The 23,660-nt window shown below is 44.6% G+C and overlaps 1 protein-coding gene across 4 annotated transcripts in view; it reads right to left on the bottom strand.

Moving 5' to 3' along the window:
• Positions 1–380: 380 nt before the first annotated feature.
• The window catches only part of LOC144162841 (mesoderm induction early response protein 1), a 34,129-nt gene continuing 10,849 nt past the window's right edge, over positions 381–23,660 (bottom strand). For 3 of the 4 annotated variants that reach the window (XM_077693534.1, XM_077693536.1, XM_077693537.1), the window contains exons 3-14: positions 23,125–23,255; positions 20,424–20,868; positions 18,258–18,331; positions 17,924–17,983; positions 17,219–17,288; positions 16,669–16,725; positions 15,164–15,261; positions 12,167–12,248; positions 8,498–8,592; positions 7,280–7,407; positions 5,873–6,236; positions 381–4,351 (exon numbers count right to left, since the gene is read on the bottom strand). In XM_077693534.1, the coding sequence (XP_077549660.1) occupies positions 4,241–4,351; positions 5,873–6,236; positions 7,280–7,407; positions 8,498–8,592; positions 12,167–12,248; positions 15,164–15,261; positions 16,669–16,725; positions 17,219–17,288; positions 17,924–17,983; positions 18,258–18,331; positions 20,424–20,868; positions 23,125–23,255 (1,715 nt within the window). In that variant the 3' untranslated portion in view covers positions 381–4,240. The remainder of the gene's footprint in view (positions 4,352–5,872; positions 6,237–7,279; positions 7,408–8,497; positions 8,593–12,166; positions 12,249–15,163; positions 15,262–16,668; positions 16,726–17,218; positions 17,289–17,923; positions 17,984–18,257; positions 18,332–20,423; positions 20,869–23,124; positions 23,256–23,660) is intronic. The other variant, XM_077693535.1, reaches the window with a different exon arrangement.

Raw genomic sequence — 23,660 nt, 5'->3', positions numbered from 1 at the left:
TCCTTCAGCGTTGCCATTGACAGAAACAGCCTTCACAGGTTCGATGCGCAAAAGAAAGAGGGTGTCACAAAACAAAAGTGCGAGTGCACTTTTTTTTTTTTGTCATAAAATTACACTTCCCTTTATTACATCACATTCGTATTGCATACTCGCTACGAATAAATAGTGCTCGCTAGCTCTTTGCACGAATCAAATCACGCATAAACTTTGCTCCTTTCTTTTTCTTACTTTTTGATGGGCTTGGTTTTTGCCACCCGCGATACAAAAAAAGGAATAAAATGACTGCGTTTGGGAAACAAAATGAAAACGTGCAAAAAACTAGACTTCCCAAATCTACATGTGTGCAAGTGACACACACAAAATGTCAAGCAAAGCTGATGAATGAGATGTTTTGAACAAGATCTCGATTTTTTTTTTTTCCATGTTCAGTATTTACAATTAACAGGAAGGGAGCCATAGATTGTATACAATCAAATGTGACAGCAATCGTGCAGAAATTGCAAACAAATTGTTTCGGGAAATTCAGTCATTTTCAAATACGCGCAGAACTCATTTTTTTTTTTTTCGACGCCAGAAAACACCTAAGGAAGGACAAGTAATTATTTAACAGCCATTTCCAACATTTCATAAACCAAGCTACAACTGTTTCGTACAACAGGAGAGAGCTGCAGACTACGACGTGTGACAGCGCACGTCAAGCGGAAAACGGTCTCTGAAAATTCACAATTTTTTTGCCAAGCAGTCTTCACACACACACATGGAAAAAATTCCACACAACACAGGAATAGTGGACCCACTTAATGTTCGGCAATACTTCATTATGGGTGGTTTAAACTTGGTTATTGTTATTAACTATTACAGCGGTTTACACCAATGCAGCTTTAAGAAAAAAAAACTTTCCACAATGGATCACAAATTGAAGGCAAGAAGAATGGTTCACACAACATCGTAAAATAGGTGTTACCTAAGCTGTACTTGGCCCATACAGTGGGCTTCAAATCATTGACAAACATGACTGAAATGTTAAAAAAAAATTTCGAAAAATTGAAAATTTCTTGCTAGACAAAACAAAAACAAAACTTTTGCAGAACTTGCAGGCAATAAGAGGCTCTTCAACAAACAGATTCCAGTAATGTTCGTCAGTGTTTCAGGAAAGAGTGGTAGAGGCCCACAAATTGTGACAGTAGATCCCAGAAACATTACATGCGAAACAAGTTAGGCAAGCGGCATGATTTTTCAACAAAAATCTTAACAAAAATTTCCAACAAGAAAAAACAAATGCAACGCTGCAATGTTTGTAAAGGTTCTGGGGGATGTGGCATGTGGGTTCTAGAGCCATTAAAAACTGTTACAGAAAATTCACAATTTCATTCACGGTAAAACAAAAACAAATCTTAATGTTTGTAATTCAATGTTTGTACATCTTTGAATGTATAACAAATTCAATGTTTGTATATCTTCAGGGCTGTGCGTGCGGGTTGTAGTCATTAAAAAGTTTTAAAAAAATCCACAACTTCACTCACAATTCAACAAAACAAACCTCGAAACAAAAATTTGCTAAAGAACGCAGAAATATAAACAAGCAAGCATTCATAATGTTCAACATTTCTACAGGTGCTGCAATCCATAACTGGCCAGTAAACCAAAAACCAGGTCACTTCCACCGATTTTAGTTTTTTTGCCTTAGTGAGCGCAAACTTGTCAAAAAGTACTCCAAAAATATAAGCAGGACTCTACTGCGAAAATGCTGAAGCAAGCCACTACATGCTAGGGTGGTCAAGCTACATTTTAGAGCCTGAATGAAGCCAGCTCAAATTTGCTTCTTAACCAAATGCAATGCTAGTTGCTGTGCACACAGCAAGCAAACTCGTTCAAATCTTCGGTGTAAAACCTTGGACTGATACACTCCAGCACTGCTCCGTACCTGTGTAAACGAAGTTCTTAGCTAGCCCCACAAAGGTTTACGGATCTGAACTTTGTCACAGCTTTTCGACGCTTGACGACAGCAGTCACACAAGTTGTTTAAAAAAAGGGAACCTGCAACTAGACATTATTGGATCCATTTCACAAAATTTCATTACGGACTGCGTACACTGCGCAATTTTTCGCCTTGGGTGCAACGATTTTGCGAATCGTTCTGAAATTCAAATGCAATCTATACAGCTATGACCCAGCATTAAGACAGTCTCTCTCTTTCACTAGAGGGGATAAAATAGCTGTTAACAATAGTTTCCTGGCAAACGGCGGGAAGCACGTGACAAAACCCGGCAACAAGCAAAGTTGAGCTCGTGTTATGTGAAACGGTGTTGCGTAAAAAAGAAAAGAAGCTATCCTGTACGGTAAAGCTGCAAATAAAAAACGAAAGTGAGTGAGACCCTACAATATCTGCAGCTCTCTCCTCTCTCGCCACTTTTCTTAGTCTTCGTCAGTGATAGGGAGGCGGAACAAACCTAAGCTAGCCACATCAGTAACCACTGTTAGTAACCGCAACATGACCTCTTTGCATTAGCAGTACAAAAGCGCGCAAACCATCATCTACAATCCAAACTAAATGAAAACAGAAAAACACAAGGTGCGATAAAAAAGGGGGCGGTGAGAATCGCGACGCGAATGTGCCTTTGTTACATAGATGAAATGGAGCGCACACGGCTGACATCGTTGGTGGCGGAAGCGGACGATACAAACACAGAAAAGCGAACAAGACGATGCATTTTGTTCTTTGGGTAGAGTTCCCCTATACGCTACTCACTGTACACTGCACCTGCGATAAAAACAATACAAAAACAAAAGGAGCAAGTGAGAGAAATAAAAAAATCAAGTGGCGGCCCCAAAGCAAGGCGTTAACTTCACGATACGCTCACCACAGCCAACACGAAGGTGTTTTGTGCGCAGCCAACCAAAGTTCTGTTTTGATGACCCCTTCACAAAGCCCCCCGAAAAAACTTCCGAGGGGGCGAGTGGGTGGGTTCAAGAAAGGCACTTTCTGGTAAATAACTTCCTTTCCGCGCACGTCATAAAATCGGGAGCCGTGCGTCACCGCTACGACCAAGAGGTTGTGTCGCACACGTGCCGACGGAGTTTGTTGCGCTGCGAGAAGTCTCTGGCTTCGGTGACAGCTGCACTCAAGTCCACGTGTTGGGTCCACGCTGGTGCTGTCAAAGGATCGGTACATACGCCACAAGTCCATAATCCAAGCTTCTCGGAGATCAGCAGTAAAACACCGTTGAAGTCGTTTCAAACTCACAGCGTGTCTCAGCACTGCTTGGCCATAGTTCTTTTGTCGCACTTTGGAGGCAGATCGAGCGCTCGTGCAGTTTCCAACGCTATAGCATGGCAGAGCATCAAGCATGGCTCTCTACTATGACAAAACTTGCTTCTCCTCATGTTTAACCCCGTCAAACTCTCAACTGCTTTGCCTGGAAGCTTTTGAAGTCGTAATCGGCACCTCGACGCCATTTTTGTATAAATTTGCAAACTGAACCAACTACTGACACCACAAGCATCCACTTTCAAAAACATGTTTCAACCTTAAAGAAAACAATGGGCAAAGCAACAAACCCGCTTTTTAAACAGAGGGCCCTTGAAAGCATGTTATCCTTTTTGCCATTGCCTAGTCGAGCCACTACCGAGCACAATAATGCGCAACCAAGCCCAACTGTGGTGTTCTCAACGTCATGGGTGACAGCACCTCTCGTTAGCATTTCCCACCCTTAATTGGTTTGCGTGTGCCGCTCGGGATTGCACCTGCACCTGTCTGGAACAACCCCAGTAGCAACAGCTCGAACATGGGCACCCAACCTGCTTCCGAGGGATTGCACCTGCACCTGTCTGGAACAACCCCAGTGGCAACAGCTCGAACACGGTCACTCAATCTGCCTCCGAGGCATTTGCAGAAAGCCTGATACTCCATGTTGGCATCAAACATCTCTCCCTCTCTCTCCACACGACTTGCCACGGGAGGAGGGGACTGGCGATGGTGCGTGATGTGTGACTCGTTTAAGTAAAATGCGGTAAAAGGCGCAGGGGAGGCGTGGCCAGACGCCTGCCCGTGGCACACAGCACTCTGCAGCTCTTTCCTCTGCGCTCGGGTGGCGGCGCTTTGGTCCCAGTTTGGTTGTGACTTTCCCCCGTCCCGCTCTGCGTGGTGCAGCACGTGATGAGGAGGAATGGACGATGCGCGCTGATGAGGAGGGGGCAGAGATTCTGCACACACACACAGACGACGTGGTTGTCAGGCACGTCACTCGTCGGGCACTACTGCTGTGTGTGAAGGGCGATCAGTTGACCCCGAGACGGCTGACGAAGGTGGCACGGTCCCGACCAGGCTGGTAGCCGCCATTTTGTTGAGGACCTGCGTGAGATTCAGTCGCGTGGGGAGGCATTAGCAACATAAGGATTGCCCGTTCCTTACGCAGTTACGGGGGCACACTGGTCTTAAACCAAAACTTTCATTTTTATGGTCATGATGATGATGAAAATGCGGCGACGTGTAGTTTTTCATTCTGACTAGATATGAAATTTGTGTTTTGTGTGTAACACGACTACATTCAAATTTATAGAATTTTTATACTTGATTTTGTGACAGTTTCTGCACAAAAACTGCTGGAGGGATGCAGCTGAACAGGGTACCCTTGAACTGTACACTGATCAAGGAGCGCAATAAGACTAACATCATCACTTTATCTGGCCTGTAGCAGAAGTTGCGATCGTTTGAAGTTTGGGCCTGGAAGGCAAAACCGGTTTTTCTGGTTCCCACCTTCCAGGCTCAAACTTCAAACGGTCGCAACTTCTGCCTGCATCCTCTGCTTTGTCAGCAAAGGTATCAGCTGAAAATATTAAATCGGCAACTGTTGCAGCTAGCTTCCCCTTTTTTCCTCTCATGTGGTCAATATCCTCCTCAATAATGCACGCTTTCAACTGCCTTGCTTCTGCAAGCTGCTATTTTTCTGATTTCAAATTTCAAAGTACCTGTTTGCTTTGATGTACTAAGTAATCATTTGCAGACCCATCAAACATGACGACGTCAGAGCCGCATTTCTCTATCTCCTGTTGCACGGATGAAATAAATGGAAGAAAAAGAAAAAAAAAAAGCCCCAAAACCGCGGAATGCCACGTAGGCGCAGTCTTTCTCTCCGCAACAGAAGGCCTTCGCAAATTTACTATCTGGGAACATTTTATTAAAGAGGTCATTTGCGTGCGATTACGAATTTCAGCAGGGGCGAGATGTTACCCCACCAAACATGCAATGCGCAAGCGTCCATAAACTATGATAGAAGATGCAAGATGGAGAACAGAAGCTGGATTGCATTTGACTGTATAAGGGCACAGACTGAATTAAAAAGTTCCCGCTCCCAATGTTGCCCCGTACTAATGAATATCCACTAAAAACTAGCTGTAATTTTACACAATACACTCAAACTTGAATGTTACATTTCTTTTACATTAGTCAGAACTGAAAACCAATGACAAGCACTTTAAATTCTTCTGCAAAGATAGAGCCACTGATTATGACCGTGAAAAAGATCGAGGGTTTTCAAGGCCTTGAAAATGACACATAAATTCAAGCGTTTTCAAAACTACCAAGCAAAGCAAAAGCCACCAAAGTGAATCCAGGCAATGCCTGTTGATAAAATTTTTTCCTCCTTTTTTTTTTTCGTCCTCTGCAGCAAGGAAAAAAACAGTTTCAATAACGTCAAAAACCGTTCTCCACACCTCGCCAGACTACCGCATTTATTCGATTAATAAGGCAAGGGTGCAGTTTGGGGAATCAAAAAGATCTGAGCTTCGAATATAAGGCGGTTATGACGTCAAGACTACAGATTTTGGAAAAAAAAAACCCGCCTTCTATTAGCCGTCCCAAAAAGACACTGACCTGTACAACGCCGCTGCTCGGCTGTGCAACCACCGTTGTCGCCGCGACCTTGCCGAGGGTTGGCCGCACGGTTGTAGCGATGAGCGGGAGGTCGTCCTCGTCCGAGGAACTCCCCGGTGCCGCCCAGAGGCGGTCGCGACCGTTCTCGCGTGTCGTGAGATCAGACGCCCCGGTCGCCGCAGCCCCACCAGACGACTCGCGGCCGTTCTCGTGGTGGCTCGCGAGCTGGCTCGTGAGCTGCAGAGGCAGTGCGAGCCGCGGCCGCTTGGGCTCGCTCGGGCTTGTCGACCGGTCACGCGGCTGCAGCGGCGTCAGCTGCTGCTGGGAGTTCTCCTGCTCGTCCAGGAAGCGGTCCATGTAGTCTCTGCAAGTCGTCATCGTCCGGTCAGTAAGTCCCCATGTGCCCCTAAATTCAGCACAGCGCGAGGGTGGTAGTCTCTAGACCAAGGCCTCATTGGGCAGAGAAAGTACCCTCACAATAAAATGTGTCATCACCTCAACTTAACACTGACGTTTATTAAGGGGGAGGGACACTGCTCTAATTTTTAAGTAAACTCCGTGAAACTTGCCAGTCTTTCTGCCTTTATTCCCCTTATTTCAAATATGCCACTATTTTTTGAGTCACTCAATTAGTTCCTTAGATGATTAGCCACTTTTGGAGGAACAAGAGACAAAACAGTGCTAGTCGCAGAACTGTAATCTTTATATTTTCCAATATGGGTAATCTAAGTGAATGCGATAAGATAACCAGTTCTTTGATGCACCGCTTGGAACTAATTTTACAGCTCATTAAACTTCAGTTTGAAATGGGAATTAAAAATGGTTCCTCGCCACTGGTGCCACCAACGTTTAATGAGCTGTAAAATTAGTTCCAAGCGGTGCATCAAAGAACTGATTATCTTATTGCATTCACTTGGATTACTCATATTGGAAAATATAAAGATTACAGTTCTGCGACTAGCACTGTTTTGTCTCTCGTTCCTCCAAAAGTGGCTAATCATCTAAGAAACTAATTGAGTGACTCAAAAAATAGTGGCATATTTGAAATAAGGGGAATAAAAGCAGCAAGACTGGCAAGTTTCAAGGAGTTTACTTAAAAATTAAAAGGAGCTCTTTTAAGAGCAGTGTCCCTTAATGGTAACCAGGATAGGCACCGGCAGAGGATATTTCAAATACATCTTGGGCATGCTGTTTTTCATTAACCACTCCGAGCAAGCCTAATGGTACATCGCTTTATGCAATGGCCCCAAGCTATCTGAACCTCCTCCTCCATTCCCCATTTAGGCAGTTACTCTTCCTTTAAATGGCAGCCTTTGGAATTGCTCCTCGCGTAGGTGGGCTTCGGGACGGACACCCCAGCCTGTCCTCTCCAGTCAACAGATGCCGTGAAGTCTGTTCCGCACTCACGTGGTGCCTGGGTGCAGGGCGTACTTCTTCTTCTCGAGGCGGATCTTGCTGGCAAACATGTCGTGCCGTTCCGTCTTCTTCCACAGGTAGTAGAAGTGCACCAGCTCGCCCACCGATCGGGTGCGCACCTGGGAATGCAACAGAGCAACATTGTTTCGGCAGTGACCAAGCCTGCTTTTACCGGTCATCTGAAAAATGTGGCATGGAAAGTGCTCTGGTCAGGCGTAACAAGAGCTGCAGCACAACTCTATCCTTTGGAAATTACACTTTGCTTGGTGCCTGTGGCATGAAAGAGGATATCAGCAAGCACAGGAAAAGATTGGTCATGCCTTATCACAAGGCGTGACCGCTGCAATCCTAACTACCCGAGTTATCGTTACACAGACTCCGGTGCTGCCTTCAAACGAGCCATTTTTACGGGCACTGAGACTGCCTTGGCAACTTCCATGCGTGCCAACGTATTTCGCGGAAAAGAATACCCAAGGCACAATTGCGGCAAAATAAAAGTTCCTAACAGGGGGTAGCGATGTTTCATTATTTAAACGCTACATCTGAAAGACAACTTGCAATTCACGAAAGCCAATGCATCGGCAGCTTCTAGCCCTGCGGTCCAAACCGCACCGCCCAATTCAACATCTTGTGCCGTAGGGCACAGGGGTTCCTCAAATATTTTTCCGTGCACAGGGCCCAGTCAGCCCTCACTTTAACTATATAAAAATTGAATAGAAAAAATTTATCATCCCTTTCTAATGAAAGCCGAGAGAAATGCAAAAGCTTTCTCGCATCGAATCTGCGACAAGTGTGCCCAACCTTCGCTGAAAGTGCGTCCAATCAAGTGTCAAACTTTCAAAGACCCAAATCACAGACAAAGAACAATCCATGTGGCGATTTTTCGCACACTACATTTACGGACGATTTAAACGGAAACCGATACGTGGTTTATGAGGTAAAGGTATGCTATCGCACTCCTCCTTCGCGATCGGTGCGTGTATTGTCTTATCTAGAATCAACCATTCCTTGTTTGCGATTTTCAACCAACCGTTTTGACACAATGGAAGATCGGTTTCACACACGCATTGTGTGACCAGCGATCTTATCAGTGCTTTTCGGCCGAGCAACTGGTACGCAGGAAACTGCATTAGTTTTTTGACAGAACGTCACCAGTGCCACTAAGAAAGCTTTCGCTTGAAAAGAGAAACGGATAGAGCCATGTACTACCTTGTGAAGCTGTATGAGGTGGAAGTCCTTGCCGTACAACCGGAGGCCGCTCTCGAAGCTCCGGCACTCTTCTTCCGACCACAGACTCATCTCTGCTGGCCCCCAGGGCAGCCGATGGTGGCGAGGCGTTTCGGGCCATGGTCGACAAGAAATGCTCCCGTAAGCATCACCGACACAACAGTTCCGGGACGACCACACACAGTGCGCTCACGCCACACAAGCCGCACAGTAGTTCTTGCCGGGCAAACATCAGGTAAAGCAGGACTCTGCTACTGGCTTACATTTGCTGCCTCTACTCTGAATGCTGTTGAGCAACTTGCGATCTAGGTAAACTACACTATGCAGTCCACCAGACAAAGTAAGGAATACAGTAGCCGACCGATTTTTTTGGACCTAGAGGGGAACGAAAATTAGTCTAAATAAAAGAGAAGTCCGAAAAATCCGTGAGCATTACTCCTATGGGACAACTGGAAGTTCCTCGGGAAAGTCCGAATTTCCGAATTTTCGGAGACCGAAAAAAACTGTCGGCTACTGCAGTGCTAAGGAAATTAGCAAAATCAGAGAACAGTGGAATCCATTGGTTATGCTGACACAGCTTACAACATCATTTGCATGCAATACAATTTCATTCACGACTTTAGTCTGCAGGGATCGTGCAGTTTGGGCTTTTTAAAATTTCTGCAGATAATGAAACAACCATTCCGATGCCAACTTTAGCACCAAAATAAGTTTGCTGCTGGAGTTAAACGCATTAAGACCGCAATGATGGCGCATACTTTGAATTGTTGCTAAATTGCATAACAATAAGTGTTGATTTGAAACAATTCACTATTATAAAAATGTGGAGGGCAGCCAAATCTGATACGACAGCATCTTGAGATCCATGGCCCAATGCCAGCAGTAGCAGATTACCATAACAAAGCCCCAGGTGAACATATGAAATAATGATACGAAAAAAAAAATCATTGTACAAGGAGTACAACGCAAACCCCAACCTGCACAGGAAGATAAGAAACACTCGTAGGCAGTAGCCACATTTTTTGCATAAAACTACTTAACTTGAATTCCATCACCATCATCATTAGCCTGTCTACGCCCACTGCAGGGAAAAGGCCTCTCCCATGGATCTCCAATTATCCCCGTCTTCTGCCAACTGCGACCAATTTATCTCCGCAAACTTCATCTCATGTGCCCACCTAACCTTCTGCCGACCACTGCCACACTTGCCTTCTCCAGGGATCCACTCTGTTACTCTTAATGATCAACGGTTATCTTGCCTTCATGTTACATGCCGTGCCCACACCCATTTCTTCTTCTTAATTTCTACTAATATGTCTTTAACACGCGCTTGTTCCCTGACCCACTCCACTCTCTTCTTGTCCCTTAAAGGAGCCATGAAGAGAAAACACAAGTTTGGTTCATTCAAAAGATTGTCTCGTTAGAATCATACTGACACCACTTTTAACGTAAACTTCGCTCAAATAAGCTACATAATTAGGAAAAACGGGAATGGTCATGCGACCCACCAGCTCATTTCCCGCAACAGAACCTGTGATGTCACATGGGCTAAGCTCTGCGATTGGCGGAGGCTGGCAGAAGCAGACGCAAATTAGGTAGAGCTTACAAACTAGACGAACGAGCGATTTGCGCTTAAATTTAGGGCACATTCTTTACAAAGCAATAGGAATGATGGGACAAACAGTGGAAGTTACGAAAGCACATGTAAACATAGAAGTACTGATGCGTTCTGCTGTTCGTACTGCGCACAGCATGCTTTGGTTTAGCTGCACAGCACTATGGGGCTTGGGGTTGTCTCAGACGACACTGGCCGATTGACGCAAGCAACGGTGTCTTACGTGACCCCATTTGTCGAGCGAGCACTGTTTCAGGGAACGAATATTTTCTCCCAGAACAAAAACAAGCCAGGTTTAAATGCGGGCAAAAACAAACCAAACGCTTGCCACGGTATGGTGGCGCCATCTAGGTTACGGAACGTAAAGAAAAGCGGGAACAAACCAACACCGCTACAGGGTGGAGACAACCTTTGAACGGTCCCGTGCCACCGCAATCGGGCCAACGGGCTCAACGCGTTATTCTTTTCGTTTCCCACGAGACCTAGCAACGCGAAACAGACAATATGATTCAAACTTCTTCAGTAAACCGCGTTGCGGCGATAATTTTAGCGCGGTTTTGACACAATGACTTGCTTCGGCGGCGAGCGAGCAACCGAACATGGCGGCGCCAGCGTTACGTGTCTCTACCCTGTACGGCGGATGCGTGAATGAAGGTACTCTAGGCTGCAGAGTGGTCGGTTCCCGTGATGTCACTTGGGACCACGAAAACGCACGATTGAGCGGGAAAATCAAAATTTTAACCTAAATTGTCCAATTTCTCAGTGAATAAAGCACCGTTTGTATCCGGACAAGCGCTGGGGGCACTATAAAACACGAAATCTTTCGAATAAAACCAACTTGCATTTTCTCTTCATGGCTCCTTTAACGTTACACACCAATCATCTTCCATTCCATTGCTCGATGAGTTGTCCTCAATTTTAATTGAACCCTATAGTGAACCTCCAAGTTTCTGCCCCGTAGGTGAGTACCAGTAAGATGAATTAAGCTGTACATGGCACTGTCGACACAGTAACATACGTGCAACCACTGAAACATTTGATCAAAAGAACATTTGCATACAATTACTCATTCATGTTGTTAGAGCTGCTTCTTTGCCAACTGCCTTCCATGGATATTAAAATTTTCCGAAAATAAACAAGTAATAATAAAATGCTGCCAGACGTCGGCGATTAGACTGGCATGCATGCTAATAGAAAAATAAGCTCACACAGCCAATCAACCAGCTCAGGTGTTTGTGCCTTCTCCTAAGGCTCATGTTCTCACAAAGAAATTATTGAGTCGGTGTAACTTCATACTCATTTTATCCTTGTTAGTCAATCAACAAAGAAGTTGAGCACGAGAGCTACAAGTGTTTCTAACTGATCTCATTTGTCCACACCTCATAGTCACACAAATAAGGGTTTCTGAGTGATGGTGAGAAGTCTCACTTGAGTTTAGACATTGTTCAAGACAGGGGGCTGTAAAATGTGTCAGTCCCAGAACCGGAAAGGGACAAAAGCGTAGCAATGTTTTCCCATATCAGTCAAACTTGATAAACTTCACATTAAACAAGGAGTAATGTTTCACGCCTTGTTTTACAAGCTGTCGGCAAGGAGGTCGACATTCATCCGTATATTGGGCAGCAACAAAACATCGACTTCGCAGTTCACAAAATCAAAATCGGGCGCGGTGTGCAACTGTTGCCAATATGGGCACATGCTTTGCAACTTTCATAGGTCAAAACTATTGTGGTTTAGCGACCTCAGGCAAGCACCAGATGCTTGCTCCAGGACAGTATGCCTGGTGCAGTAGTACCACCCTATGGATAACCTATGGATCTGTATCCGCCACCTCCGTATCCGTTTTACGGACAGCACTGCTTTGTGCTTCCAGGCAGCATCGAGTGGTCTGTGATGGCATTCCGCTCCAAAAATCCCAAACACTGCATCGAAAGTGGATCGGTTTATTGTTCCGGAAGGGCTCTGGTGCAAAACAAGCGGAGCAGAGAAGCTTCCTGTGGGCAGTAGCAGCTACGGTAAGCCAATGTTGGCCTCACCCGTGGTCATGGTGGGGTTCATCCGCCGCCTTCGCAGCGCCTCCTCAATGTTGTGGCCACACTGCAGCAGAAGGTACAGCGCCTGTGCGTGCAGGTGCAGTGCAGGGGGGGGGAGAGAGAGGGAGAAAAAAAGAGAAAAGGGCACTCAGGAATTCAAGACGAGAGCTTTGGGCCAGGATGTGCCACCGATTCCTCAAGAAGACCTAGTGCGTGGCACTGAGCAAGAACACAGGCCTAACTAAGCCTAACTAGGCTTAGTGAAGTGTAAGTAGGCCTAGCTAAGCCTAATTAGGCCTAGTGAAGCCCTAACGGGTTTTAGTCCTAACACCAAAAGTGCAGAAGACTTTAAAGCAGTTATGAAAACAAAGTGCAACTTTGTTCAATTTGAAAGAACTAGCCTTCGGGAACTCGGCTCCATTCCATAATATTTGGAAAAACTTAAATTTCACGCTACACGAAGTCAGAAGAGATGCAATACAAGCCTGCACTAAAAGCATTGTTACCGGTGTGTTAACTGAGCATCACTACTAAAGTGATGTGATCAAACAGAACTAGAGGTCCTGCTACAGTTGCACAGGCATGTTTCTTGGCAGTGGTTTTGGCCTTCCAATCACAAACAAGATTCTGCGACGTCATAGAGACCTTGCCAGGGAGTGGCTGGGGGATAGCCACTCCTTCACCTGTTTTTTTGTAATATCTTGGTTACAAATGAAACTTAACTCAACTTAGCTTAACAAAATGTAAAAGCATGCGTGTATCAAGAAGTCCTTCAGCTTCTAACACCTGCACGTGTCTTAATGATATTCCTTTATCCTCAGTGCACTCGTATAAATATCTTGGGCTTAACATTACTAACAATTTTTCCTGGCAGAAACACATCGAATACGTCACTATTGCTGACCGCATGCTTGGCTATTTGCGACGAAACTTTTCTTCTGTACCCATGTCAGTGAAACTAAACCTTTACAAAACGTTAGTACGGTCTAAACTGGAATATGCATGCGCCATCTGGGACCCCGGTCAAGTAACCCTAACTCTCACTTTTGAAGCCGTTCAAAATCGCGCAGCCCATTTCATTTCGTGTAATTCTTCGCGTCATGCCTGTGTCACAACCATGAAAATAACTCTGAACCTAACGGACTTACCGTTTCGTCGAAAATGCTTTAGCCTTTCTCTTTTTCATAAAATTTACCACTAAAATCCATCTTTAAAAGAGCAGCTTCTCTCTTCCCCCTCCTACATTTCATTTCATCTTAATCACCGTTTTAAAGTAGGTGTGCCATTTTGCCGAACAAACCACTACACTGATTCCTTCATCCCAGAATAAGCAAACACTGGAACTGCCTTTATGCTGCCACCGTATCCCTCACCGACCCTACAATGTTCAAACTCTCCATTTTGCAACAACTGTAACATTCACTTACTTTTTTGTTGTATAACCCAACTCCTTTCTGTAAACCCTTTGGGTATGGAAAGTATTCAAATAAATATATCTATCTGGAGTTTGTGACCAACCAAATTGGTACCATTGTTATCGGGACAAATCATTCTATTTTAAAAACCAAACTGGTTTTTTTGTCTTCATGGCCCCTTTAAAATTGCTGCTACAACGGCTGGCAACTAAGCCTTTCTCATACTGGCGTGTGCAAGTGAAGAAATGCGAGGAACTGAGAAGAAACCTTTGCGGCCCATAACAGCAAAGGCAGAAGAACACTCAATGGCATGAGAACGAGCGCTAGATAGAATGCCCTGCCACCTGACACATCTGTCGGTTTGTGGGAAGAATGATGCATCTGCGCACAAGAGACAGGGTGCTCTGGAACTGGAAAGAGATTGGAAAGGCCATGGGAGTCTCGCAAGTAAGTTTTATGATCAAGACAGCGCAAGCCCCACACTTCGGCTAACTAAAAGCTGAAGGGATCGCAAAATGTATGAAATATGGTGCCTTCTGCTGGCTGAAATGTGTACCAATGAACGAAGAAACAAGGACATCAGACAGTGATGACACACACAGTTCTTTGAAACTATCCTCCCAAAACACACCTACCAAATGGCTCAACTACACTGAGTAGAATAATAGTAAAACTGACGACGCTGAAATTTCCCTCCAGTCCTGACATCTTTATGAAGCAAGTTTTTTTTGCGCCGATTTTGAACTCCCATCAAAGTGACAAGACTAATCCTCAATATGCAGTTTGAGAGGGAACCCTGTTTCAAGTCGACATAGCACAGCGAGGTTGATAGCAGCGCACTGATTACAATTGATCTAAAAAAAAAAACACCCCTGGGAGTTTTAAAGTTGACTTTCAGCCCAAAGGCAACACAAAGTTGTTTAGCAAGTAGCCATTTAACAAGTCCACAGCGCCATGTCGTACAGACCAGATTTAATGGACATAAATAAAGAAAATAAAGAAAAAACAATAATAAAGCCGTTCCATTGAATGTGAAAGCTGCCGGAAGTGCAGAGCAGTGATTCGCCATAATGGGTGGTAGCGCCGTTATCCGCTTCACCGCTACCACCCAATGTGATTGAAATTTCCCGCCTTCGCAGTGCTCACGCGCTCTCTGCTTGAAACTGTGCCAGTGGGAGTTCTGTTCTTTTTGTGCTCGCTTTTCCTCCCACACAAACCGGCATTGTACTGCCGCATGTTTTCGCTTGCTATTATAAAAGCCAACGCAGCGAGCATTCCTAACCAAACAAACGCAGGCGCTGCCAATTAGTTCCGTATATTCTGCCTCAAATGTACCTAGAGTTTTCTTTGCGCTAAACAACGGGGAGATGTATGACAAGCGCCAGCGGTTCACGAGTTACAACGCTGATGACTATACAAACCGCTTGGCTTTCAAAGCCTCCGTGGGATGCCGTGACGACAGCCGCTACGACAGAACGCTGTGTGGCTCCACTTGGGTCCAGCGAGCGAGCTACGACGACAAGGCGAGCCCCTAAGGTGCTCTGCACTTAAAAGAAAAGAGCCAAGTGCGTGCCTGAGTGCTCACCTGTTCGTCATCCCGTGTGTGGCTGCCCAAGGGAAACGAATTGATGCCCGTGCTGCTGTTGTTCAGCATCTCCTGGGCCGTGCAGAGGTAGTCCTCCACTGCAAAGTGGCCAAGCAGGCAAGTACAGCGACCGCTCAGAACAATGGTCACACACGCGGCCTCCCTATCTTTCCTCTCGTCCGCACTGGGCGGCTCGGCACATTTTCAAATCCCGAAAACTGTCACCCATTTTGGGGCCAGTGAAACGCTATATGACAGAGACGAGAAGAGATCGAACACCTGTCTCGCTTTTTACGACTGTTTTGCGTGATGCTACAGCCCAGAAGTACAGTATTTATTCGATTATAAGGCGAGGGTGCAGTTAGCAGAGTAAAAAAAAAGGCCATATATAGAGTACTTAGCTTCCAATATAAGGCAGGGTATGACTTTGAGACTACTGATTTTGAAAAAAAAAAAAAGACCTCGCCTTATATTCAAATAAAAACAGCATCCTCGGCTAGCCTAGGTAGCAGTTCTGCTGAAGCCAATCTGCTCAAACCAATTTTAATTTTTTTGAGGGTGTTGGTGTTAGAAAGCCTGAAATCACAAAAGACTGCCAACGTTTAAAAACAGAGGCTGCAACCTGTGGCTAATGTCAGCACACTAAATGAGCTTTGACAGCACCAGAGCAAAAGCTCGCTAGTGAACGCCAAACTGATTTGAAAGGAAGTGGCGCATTTTAGGGAAAAAGTTTCGAAACTAGAGCAATACAGCAGAACTGCGGGTCAAAATTCACATTTCGTAAACTGTGACATGCTCAAAATTCAATGCTGTATCTCATAAATGCCGACAGCCTTCCTACAAGACAGAACTGCTTCCCTCGGTTATTTTGAATGTCAAGCTGCTCGGCTTGCACGGGTCGCGTCAAGCTCCTCAATACAAAAACACAGCAGCAACGTACAACTGAAGAAACCAACGATTGCTATGATACCATATTCATGAGGAACGACTTCGGCAAAGCTTGTGTTTTAGATTCTTTAAAGGAGCTACGCATAATTTTAAAAAGAATTTCCTAGAATATAAACATTAGTCATAGATGATCTAAATATCGATTCTTTTGCTCCCCAAGATGGTTAAACTTTTTAAGCAAACACTACACAATCAGTGACAGCTGGTATCAATCACTTGAAATGCGTCTGTGTAAAAACTGGAGCCGACTTTTATGAAGACAGCGGACTTCTGTGGGAATGCCAGTAATGCTTTTGTTTAACAAAGAATAAGTAAACACTCCTAAATACGAGGTAAATCCAAAATCTGTTAAATCCATCCAGTAAACCAGGTTAATTTAAACAAGGAGCGTGAGAACTACTATGGCTCCATCGTGCATCTGATGCTTGGTGTTTCGTTTTCACCGTAAAACTTCCTACGTCTTCTTCTTCAAAAAAACAAAGCAAAAGGTAGATAGAGAGATTTTTCAGAATAACAACAGAGCAGTCAGCCTCCAACAAAAGATGCGGTACCCTTACCATCACTGTCTGACAGCTTGGCAGGATCCCAGAGCAGGCGGTCTTCATTCTCGTACGCTGCAAGCCAAAACAAAACAGCCCTTACACCAACGCCCGAAAAGTCGCCGAAAGCGCGAATAACAATGATGGCTAGGCATCGGCTAAAAACTGTTACACTGATTCACGACTTGTTCAAACAAGAGATGCAGATTCTTATTAAATCAAAACAAACCTAACATAGGCTAAGAACTGTAGTTCACGACTTGGTTAAACAAGGGACACAGATTCTTATTAAATCAAACAAATACAACCTAAAATGTGTTTTAAGACATTTCTCATATGTAAAAGAAACTTCCCCAAGGAGGGATTCCAACATTCCAAGAGCCAATTTCATTTTTTTTTTTCGAACACACCATTCGAACAAAGATAGCACAATCTTAACCAGTTCACATGGTGGCCAGCCTGACACATGGAGTGTTTCTTCATTTATTGCGGCTCTTTCCTTGTCGTACCAAAGTACAACACCCCCACAAAGACCAGTGTGCTAAAAAGAAACCACAAAGCCCCTTACCGGGAGCATCGTCGTATTTACACAGCCCCACTGGTATGGTCGCCTGGTACTCAGATCCCACCTGGATGGTCTGCAAAGTGTTGCGGGAAGCCACGTCAACCGTTAACACCATGGCACCACAATGGGATCTCAGCAATCGCAAGAATTTGTGATTCTCACGGGGAAGCAATTAATAAAACAGCGCTCGCTTAGAAATGGCACATCCCCTTCTCTTTCTTCCTTTCTCTTCTTCATTTTCAATTCCCCGATATTGACGCAATGTGTCAGCCACAGCGCGAGACTCGGTCCATCCATCTTGGAGACAGCACAATGGGCTCCTACGATGAGTGGATTAGTCATCGCCGCTTTAGCAGTGCTTCACCGCTTCTCCAACGTGCAAGTGACTCCTTGTGCAGAAAATTTTGCTAGTTTGTTTGGTAAAACACCTTTCTTTATCGTTTGTTCGTTTCCAACACTTGGCAACATCTGCTACAATCTTTAGAGATTTTTCCCGGCCCGAAGCAATGACAAGGGCGCCAGTGACAGGTCCAGTTATGAACGCACACCTTTTAATTAAGGCAATAATGCAACATTTCGAGACACCTATCCCCCTGTCAAGAGCAACTATCCAGCAGAAATTTGTCGATGCTCTTTCCATCACAACGTAAAAAAGACGCCTACAGACACAAGATGCGTCATGCACAGCGCACACACGACACAACTCACTTGATGAGGAACTCTCGCGTATGCCGGCCCCAGTATGTTGACATCGCTGAAGTTTTCATTCTAAAAAAAGAGAAAGGGGAAGTTGAACAAGTTGATGCTGCAATAAAACTGAGCGAAACAGAGAGCAAGTTGGAAAAGGATGTTTGGCAGGACTGGTGGCCAGGGAAGAACATGTATGAATCGACATAAAAATGAGAATAAGGCCACTAGAGTTGGGCTGTTGGTGACAAATTGGTTAATTATTTAATTGGTTATTAATTAATTGGTGGTAAATTAATTGGTTACATCATCCGTCTGCACCAAAGGCCGGGATCCACAACAAGACAGTACCCACCTTTTTCCAATATTCCTCCAGTGTGAAGTCCTCGTCTGAGTCCGAGTTTGACGACTCACTCGCATGGGAGACGGCTGCAAAAGTGCAAGGTGAAAAAACAATAAAATGAGCGTGCCAAAAAACTCTATAACATTTCCAATAGCACTGCCCAGAAAGAGAACTAGAGAGACAGAACAGCACTAAGAGAGCGAAACAATGTAGTTTACTATGCGTTTGTAGGTACTTTATACAGCAAAAAAGTGAGTACAGCCGAACCTCGTTATAAGAGACACTGATGTAAGAGACAAATGGGTATAAGAGACACTATTCCCCCACATGGTTGGCTGCCCTATCTTTCCCATTAAATCGACCTCTTTTATAACAGACATTGGATGTAGAAGATCGGTTATAAGGGACAAGTCATCCTTGAAGTTTAATCAATAATCTCGCTTGTAACAGACATTTTTACTTCAGATGCAGTGCCACCTGTCACTAATTGCAGTTGCTTCCATTGTGGAAACACAGGTGGACGACAGACACCTGCAGTCGCTATTTATTATAACTTCAGCAAACACAAAGTGGTTCAGTCAGCTATGAAATGACAATGAGAAGCCCTGCCAATGGAAATGCAACTGACAGAAGTGGTTGAAGCTTACTGCCATCCATTGGATGGAGCACGATCCCATATGCGGGCTCTCCCACTCGCGTAGCTCCCAGTCAAGAAGCACTGCAGACGTTGAGTCCTGCAAGCGTAATGAATAGCCTGAGCACACAGTGGAAGAAGCTGTGTGCTCTGGCTATTCAGCAGGCTTGTGAACTCAACATCTACGATTCATCTTCCATAAACAAGGAAAGGAAAAAAGCTTGTAGAATCGGTTGTAAAAAACAGTGTAAATACAGTCACGAAGCAAACAAGGTTTCATAAATTCTAGGACCAAACAATAATTAGAATGAATCTTTTGCAACATGCTGTGGCGTTCTTTTGAGCGTATTTTGGTCATACGGTGCCCACATTGAACTAGGGTCTGATTAGTAAGTGAAAACATGGTTCCCTGCTTATAAGAGACGTCTCGTATAAGAGACAGAAACTGCTCCCCGGTACATGTCTCTTATAAAGGGGTTCAACTGTAGATCAAAATGAGCGGAGCAACATGTGGGACGGTGAAGTGTTCATTTTACGTGTTTCGATATCGAACATTTCGTTGGCCTGACCGGAAAAAATAACACGCGTCTTTATCAGGCCCACGCATTTCTGGCTGCAGTAGAAGCATACAGGCTACCTGACGTACACTCTGCTACAAACTACTGCAAAATACCAAGGAAACCTGGGATTGGCCAAGCCTTGGCAAAATGGCTAATCAAATAAATAACACTAATCAATTAGTCACATTCAACTGACAATCTTAATCAGTTACTCAATTGATATCGATCAACCAAAGATTAGAATTAATAGCCAGTTGATCCTCATAATGAAATTTGCACAGCACACTTGCGTGATCAAGCTTCTGATACATTCGAAAAGTGGCACATACCCATAAAAAGGGATTTCACTCAGGTAATTTTTACTCTGTTAATATGTTTTCTTTTACTGTTGGACTGTTTAAATAGTTTGCTACATACTTTTATAAAATGTTTTTTTTTCTTGTAATAATTCACACAAAGCTGGGTAATAGTGCCAGTTGTTTAAACAAGTCCAACTAATCAATTGCAACAAATCAACACATTCAACCAAATTATCAATCAATTTGTCTCAATCAACCAACCACCTCAATCAGGAAATTTTCAGCTGCAACAGAAATTTGCTGCTCTCCTGTAATGTGCGTGAACAAATCCCATTTACACACTCCCCCGAAAATTATGCTAAATTTTCGGGCCAAGTTCCTATCATTTAGGAGTATACTGTTTGAAAGTGCACAGTATAGTCACAGACAAATTTAACGTAAACGCAAAAATATGAACCAGAACACACAAATACCGCGATTTTGTTCCATGCAAGTCAAATTGCCGCGCGGGTTCATTCCAGTAACAAAGTTTCAAAAACTGAAACCTGTCTTTCCTCATGTACCATTACTAGCATGCCATTATTTGATCTCCACGATCCACGTACAGTTTTGAGTGTTCTGGTTCACGTTTTTCACGACTACACATGCTAAAACCACCGCAGAGGTCTGACTAAAGGGGACTCACATCGCAACAGGTGAGCCGTCGATGTGGTCCGGTGTTCGCGCCTCGGCGGCGGGTGGGGAGGTGTGGGTGTCGCCCGGGTGACGGGGGATGGCGTCTTGGTCGGCGTCGCCTTGACCTCGGCCAATGGCTGCTGCACGGGGACGGGTGCGACGGGGGCAACAGGGGCTTGCCTCGGTACGGGTGTCGCCGCTGGCACCGCAGCCGTAGCCGTAGCCTCCTTCGTTGCGGATGAAGAGGACGGCTTGTCCGGCGCCGTCGCCTTTAGGGCGGAAGAACACTGGGCCGCTTCCTTGGAAACCTCGCCGCCTCCTCCCCCGCCTTCCTCCTCCTCCTCTTCCTCGTCTGACTCATCTTCCTCTTCCTCAGACTCTGGCTCGCTGCCCATCTTTTCGCCATCTTTGTAGCCGAACATGGCGAGCAGGTCCTCTAGGGGCATCTCACCTTCCTGCCAGTACCAGACAAAACATGGGCAATAAGTTATCAGCAAGGCATTTTGTAGCCTGTAAAAGCTGTGCAATGAGGTTAGGAGGGAAAATTAACATCTTGGATACAACAGTTGTCCCCTGTGAAGACAGAGCAAAGCCACAGGCTCGTAGTAAGGACTAACCTGTTTTGAAGTAAACTAGTTACCGTATTTTTGTGCGTATAACCCACCCCTGCATATAATCCGCACCCCCACTTTCAGCCTGCTGGAAAAGAAAAAAAAAAAAAAATCCTCGCGTATTGCCCGCACTTTTGATACAGGAAAGGCTGCACCAAAGCTACTGCTCAAGAAACACACCACATACTATGTAGACAGAAAAAGTGTATATTTAGCAAGTCGAATACACTGATGCAAGGCGAAAGTCCCAATTCACTAATAAAAATCAGTTGTTAGAGCGCACTCGCCCTTGTTTTTTCTTCCTTGTCCTGGTACGTTTTGCACAATCGCTGCCATGGAAGGCTTGGTCAGTGTTACTGCGTAGGAGCTTCACGGCACAACGCGCATTGCCGTGAAGCTGCGCTAAAGGAAAAACACGTATTATCTGCACCCCTACTTTGCCACTGCAAGTTTTGCATTTTTGGTGCGGGTTATACGCGCGAAAATACAGTATACAGCAGAGTATACAGCAGCACATTTAACTCGATCTTTTTGCAGTGCTACATCACTCACGCTGGTGACATGACACCAAAATAGCCGGAAACACTTGAAATAACTCCCCATAATTCAAATACTGCGTTATCGCAAATCGTTAACCTCGCCTTGAAGTTTTGAATCAGCCAGATTAACAGAAATGCTGATATATTAGGGAACAGTAGGTGCAGGATTTTGAAAAATCACAAACGTAGTTTCATGGTTCAAGAAAAGTTCAGCCACTGATTTCGTCGAAACTATGTGCAAAATTGCAAAATTTGAGTAATCTCATTGCTATTTAGCCATTCTAACCAGTGAATTACAGCAGATGTCAGCTCAATGAAAAATTTTACCTTACGCAAGAGAACAAAGCTGACAAAATAAACATTTCTTGCTTTTTTTTTATGTTTCAACTGTTACAGGGAAACTAATGGTGTGAAAAAAAGATGTCTTGTGTCGGTAGGCTGCAGCGCTGACAAAGTAACACTACCCACGGTAGCAGCAGCAGTTTATTGATGCAGAAAAAATCCCAAATTCCTAAATATCGGCACCGCCACCCAAACAAATTTTCCCACTATCCTTTATGACATAACAAACAGTGACCGGCAGACCGGATTGGTGAAGCGTGTTTAAGCATTTTTCTGAACAGAACAGTAACATAGAACTATGCATATGAAACACAAACTTAAAGCATAGTACCCGCTATTGCAATACAGCTTTACTGGCTTACACCTCAGACTTTGTTTCATTTTTGGTCAGAAGCTTCGTCTGGGTGTACATACAAGCATTGGCAGAAAACTTATGAAGGTGGATGAGAGCGCAACCGCCTGTTCTAACTGCCAACACATCAATATACAAAAAAAAAAAAAAAAAAAAAAAATCAGCAAAAGCAGAATTTTAGCAGAGCAGGTAAGCTGACCAGGCTTTACTGTAAGTTCTTTTTACACCCTAGTTTAGGCGGCAGCAGCTCACAGCTCAACCAACATATGGGCAGTTCTAGGTCTTCTCCGTTGGTGAAACGTTCTTTATGCCGCAGAAAAGATGAAAAAAAGAAAAAGTGGGATGGAAATGACAGCTTCAATTGCTTACCTACAAGCAAACAGAGGCCCGTTTCTCACTGAATAAAAGTTGAAAGCACGAAGGAAGCTGCGAATTTTAAGTTGAAACAAAAGGTTATTTTATTTAGCTTTTCGTGTTTTCATCATGCAGTATAGGTTACTACTTAGCATATCAATTCTGTCGCCTTAAAGTACAAAAACTAGGGAAGAAAAATCGCAACTGTAGGGCCTCACAAGATCAGACAGCACAGGGGATGAAGTCGCACGTTTTGGCATAGGTGGGTAATCCTGCTACGGACCTACTGTGTCGCTGCCATTTCACAGTTCTCTGGACTAAGAAAGAAAGAAGGAAGGAAGGCAAGGAAGGAAGAAAGAAAAGGGAAGGAAAGAGAGAGGGAAATAAATAAATAAATAAATTGCGAGTGAGACAGCGAGAGAGGGAACGGCACATTACGGACGTGACACACGCTCCTGGTCACACAGCCGCTCATCCGCGTGGTCTCTTCCAAGGCCAACAGCCTGCACCCACCTTCTGCAGTGTGTTGAGCTCGTCGTCGCTGGCGTCACTCTCCAGAGCCTCTTCCTCGTCTAGCGTCTTCTCATCATCGTACTCATCGACAAGCATCTCCGCCGAGGGGTCAAAGTCCTGGTCACTGTCCGCTGCAGGGAACACAAGGGGAGCCCAAGGGTGAAACAATCACCAAACCCTTTGCGACACGCATTAGGATGTAGCCGGCAGAAAAATTTGTAACTGCCTGTGTATGCTTTTGATAACCAAAATTTCACTTAAAAACCATAAACAACTCGATCTCATAAGTAGTTAATAAATTAGGTCGTGTCCTAATCGTGAACATGCTATGGTAAACGTGACCACCGTTTCTTACCCCTTACTACAATAGAAAATGTATACACATTATCGGGATCTGTAGCCCTTATATATTAACTTCAGTTTTGCTTTAATAAACGTTTTAACTAGACAGAAAAGGTAACCCTATGAACACCACTTGGTGCGCCGTAGAACACCAAGGCGTCTATCTTGTTCTCTTGTTCTGGTAAAGCATTGAT

The sequence above is a fragment of the Haemaphysalis longicornis genome, unplaced genomic scaffold, assembly GCF_048455015.1.
Source record: "Haemaphysalis longicornis isolate Haplotype H1 unplaced genomic scaffold, Haemaphysalis longicornis Haplotype H1 scaffold_12, whole genome shotgun sequence".
Classification (NCBI taxonomy): Eukaryota; Metazoa; Arthropoda; class Arachnida; order Ixodida; family Ixodidae; genus Haemaphysalis; species Haemaphysalis longicornis.
This window is presented reverse-complemented; position numbering and strand designations above follow the sequence as displayed.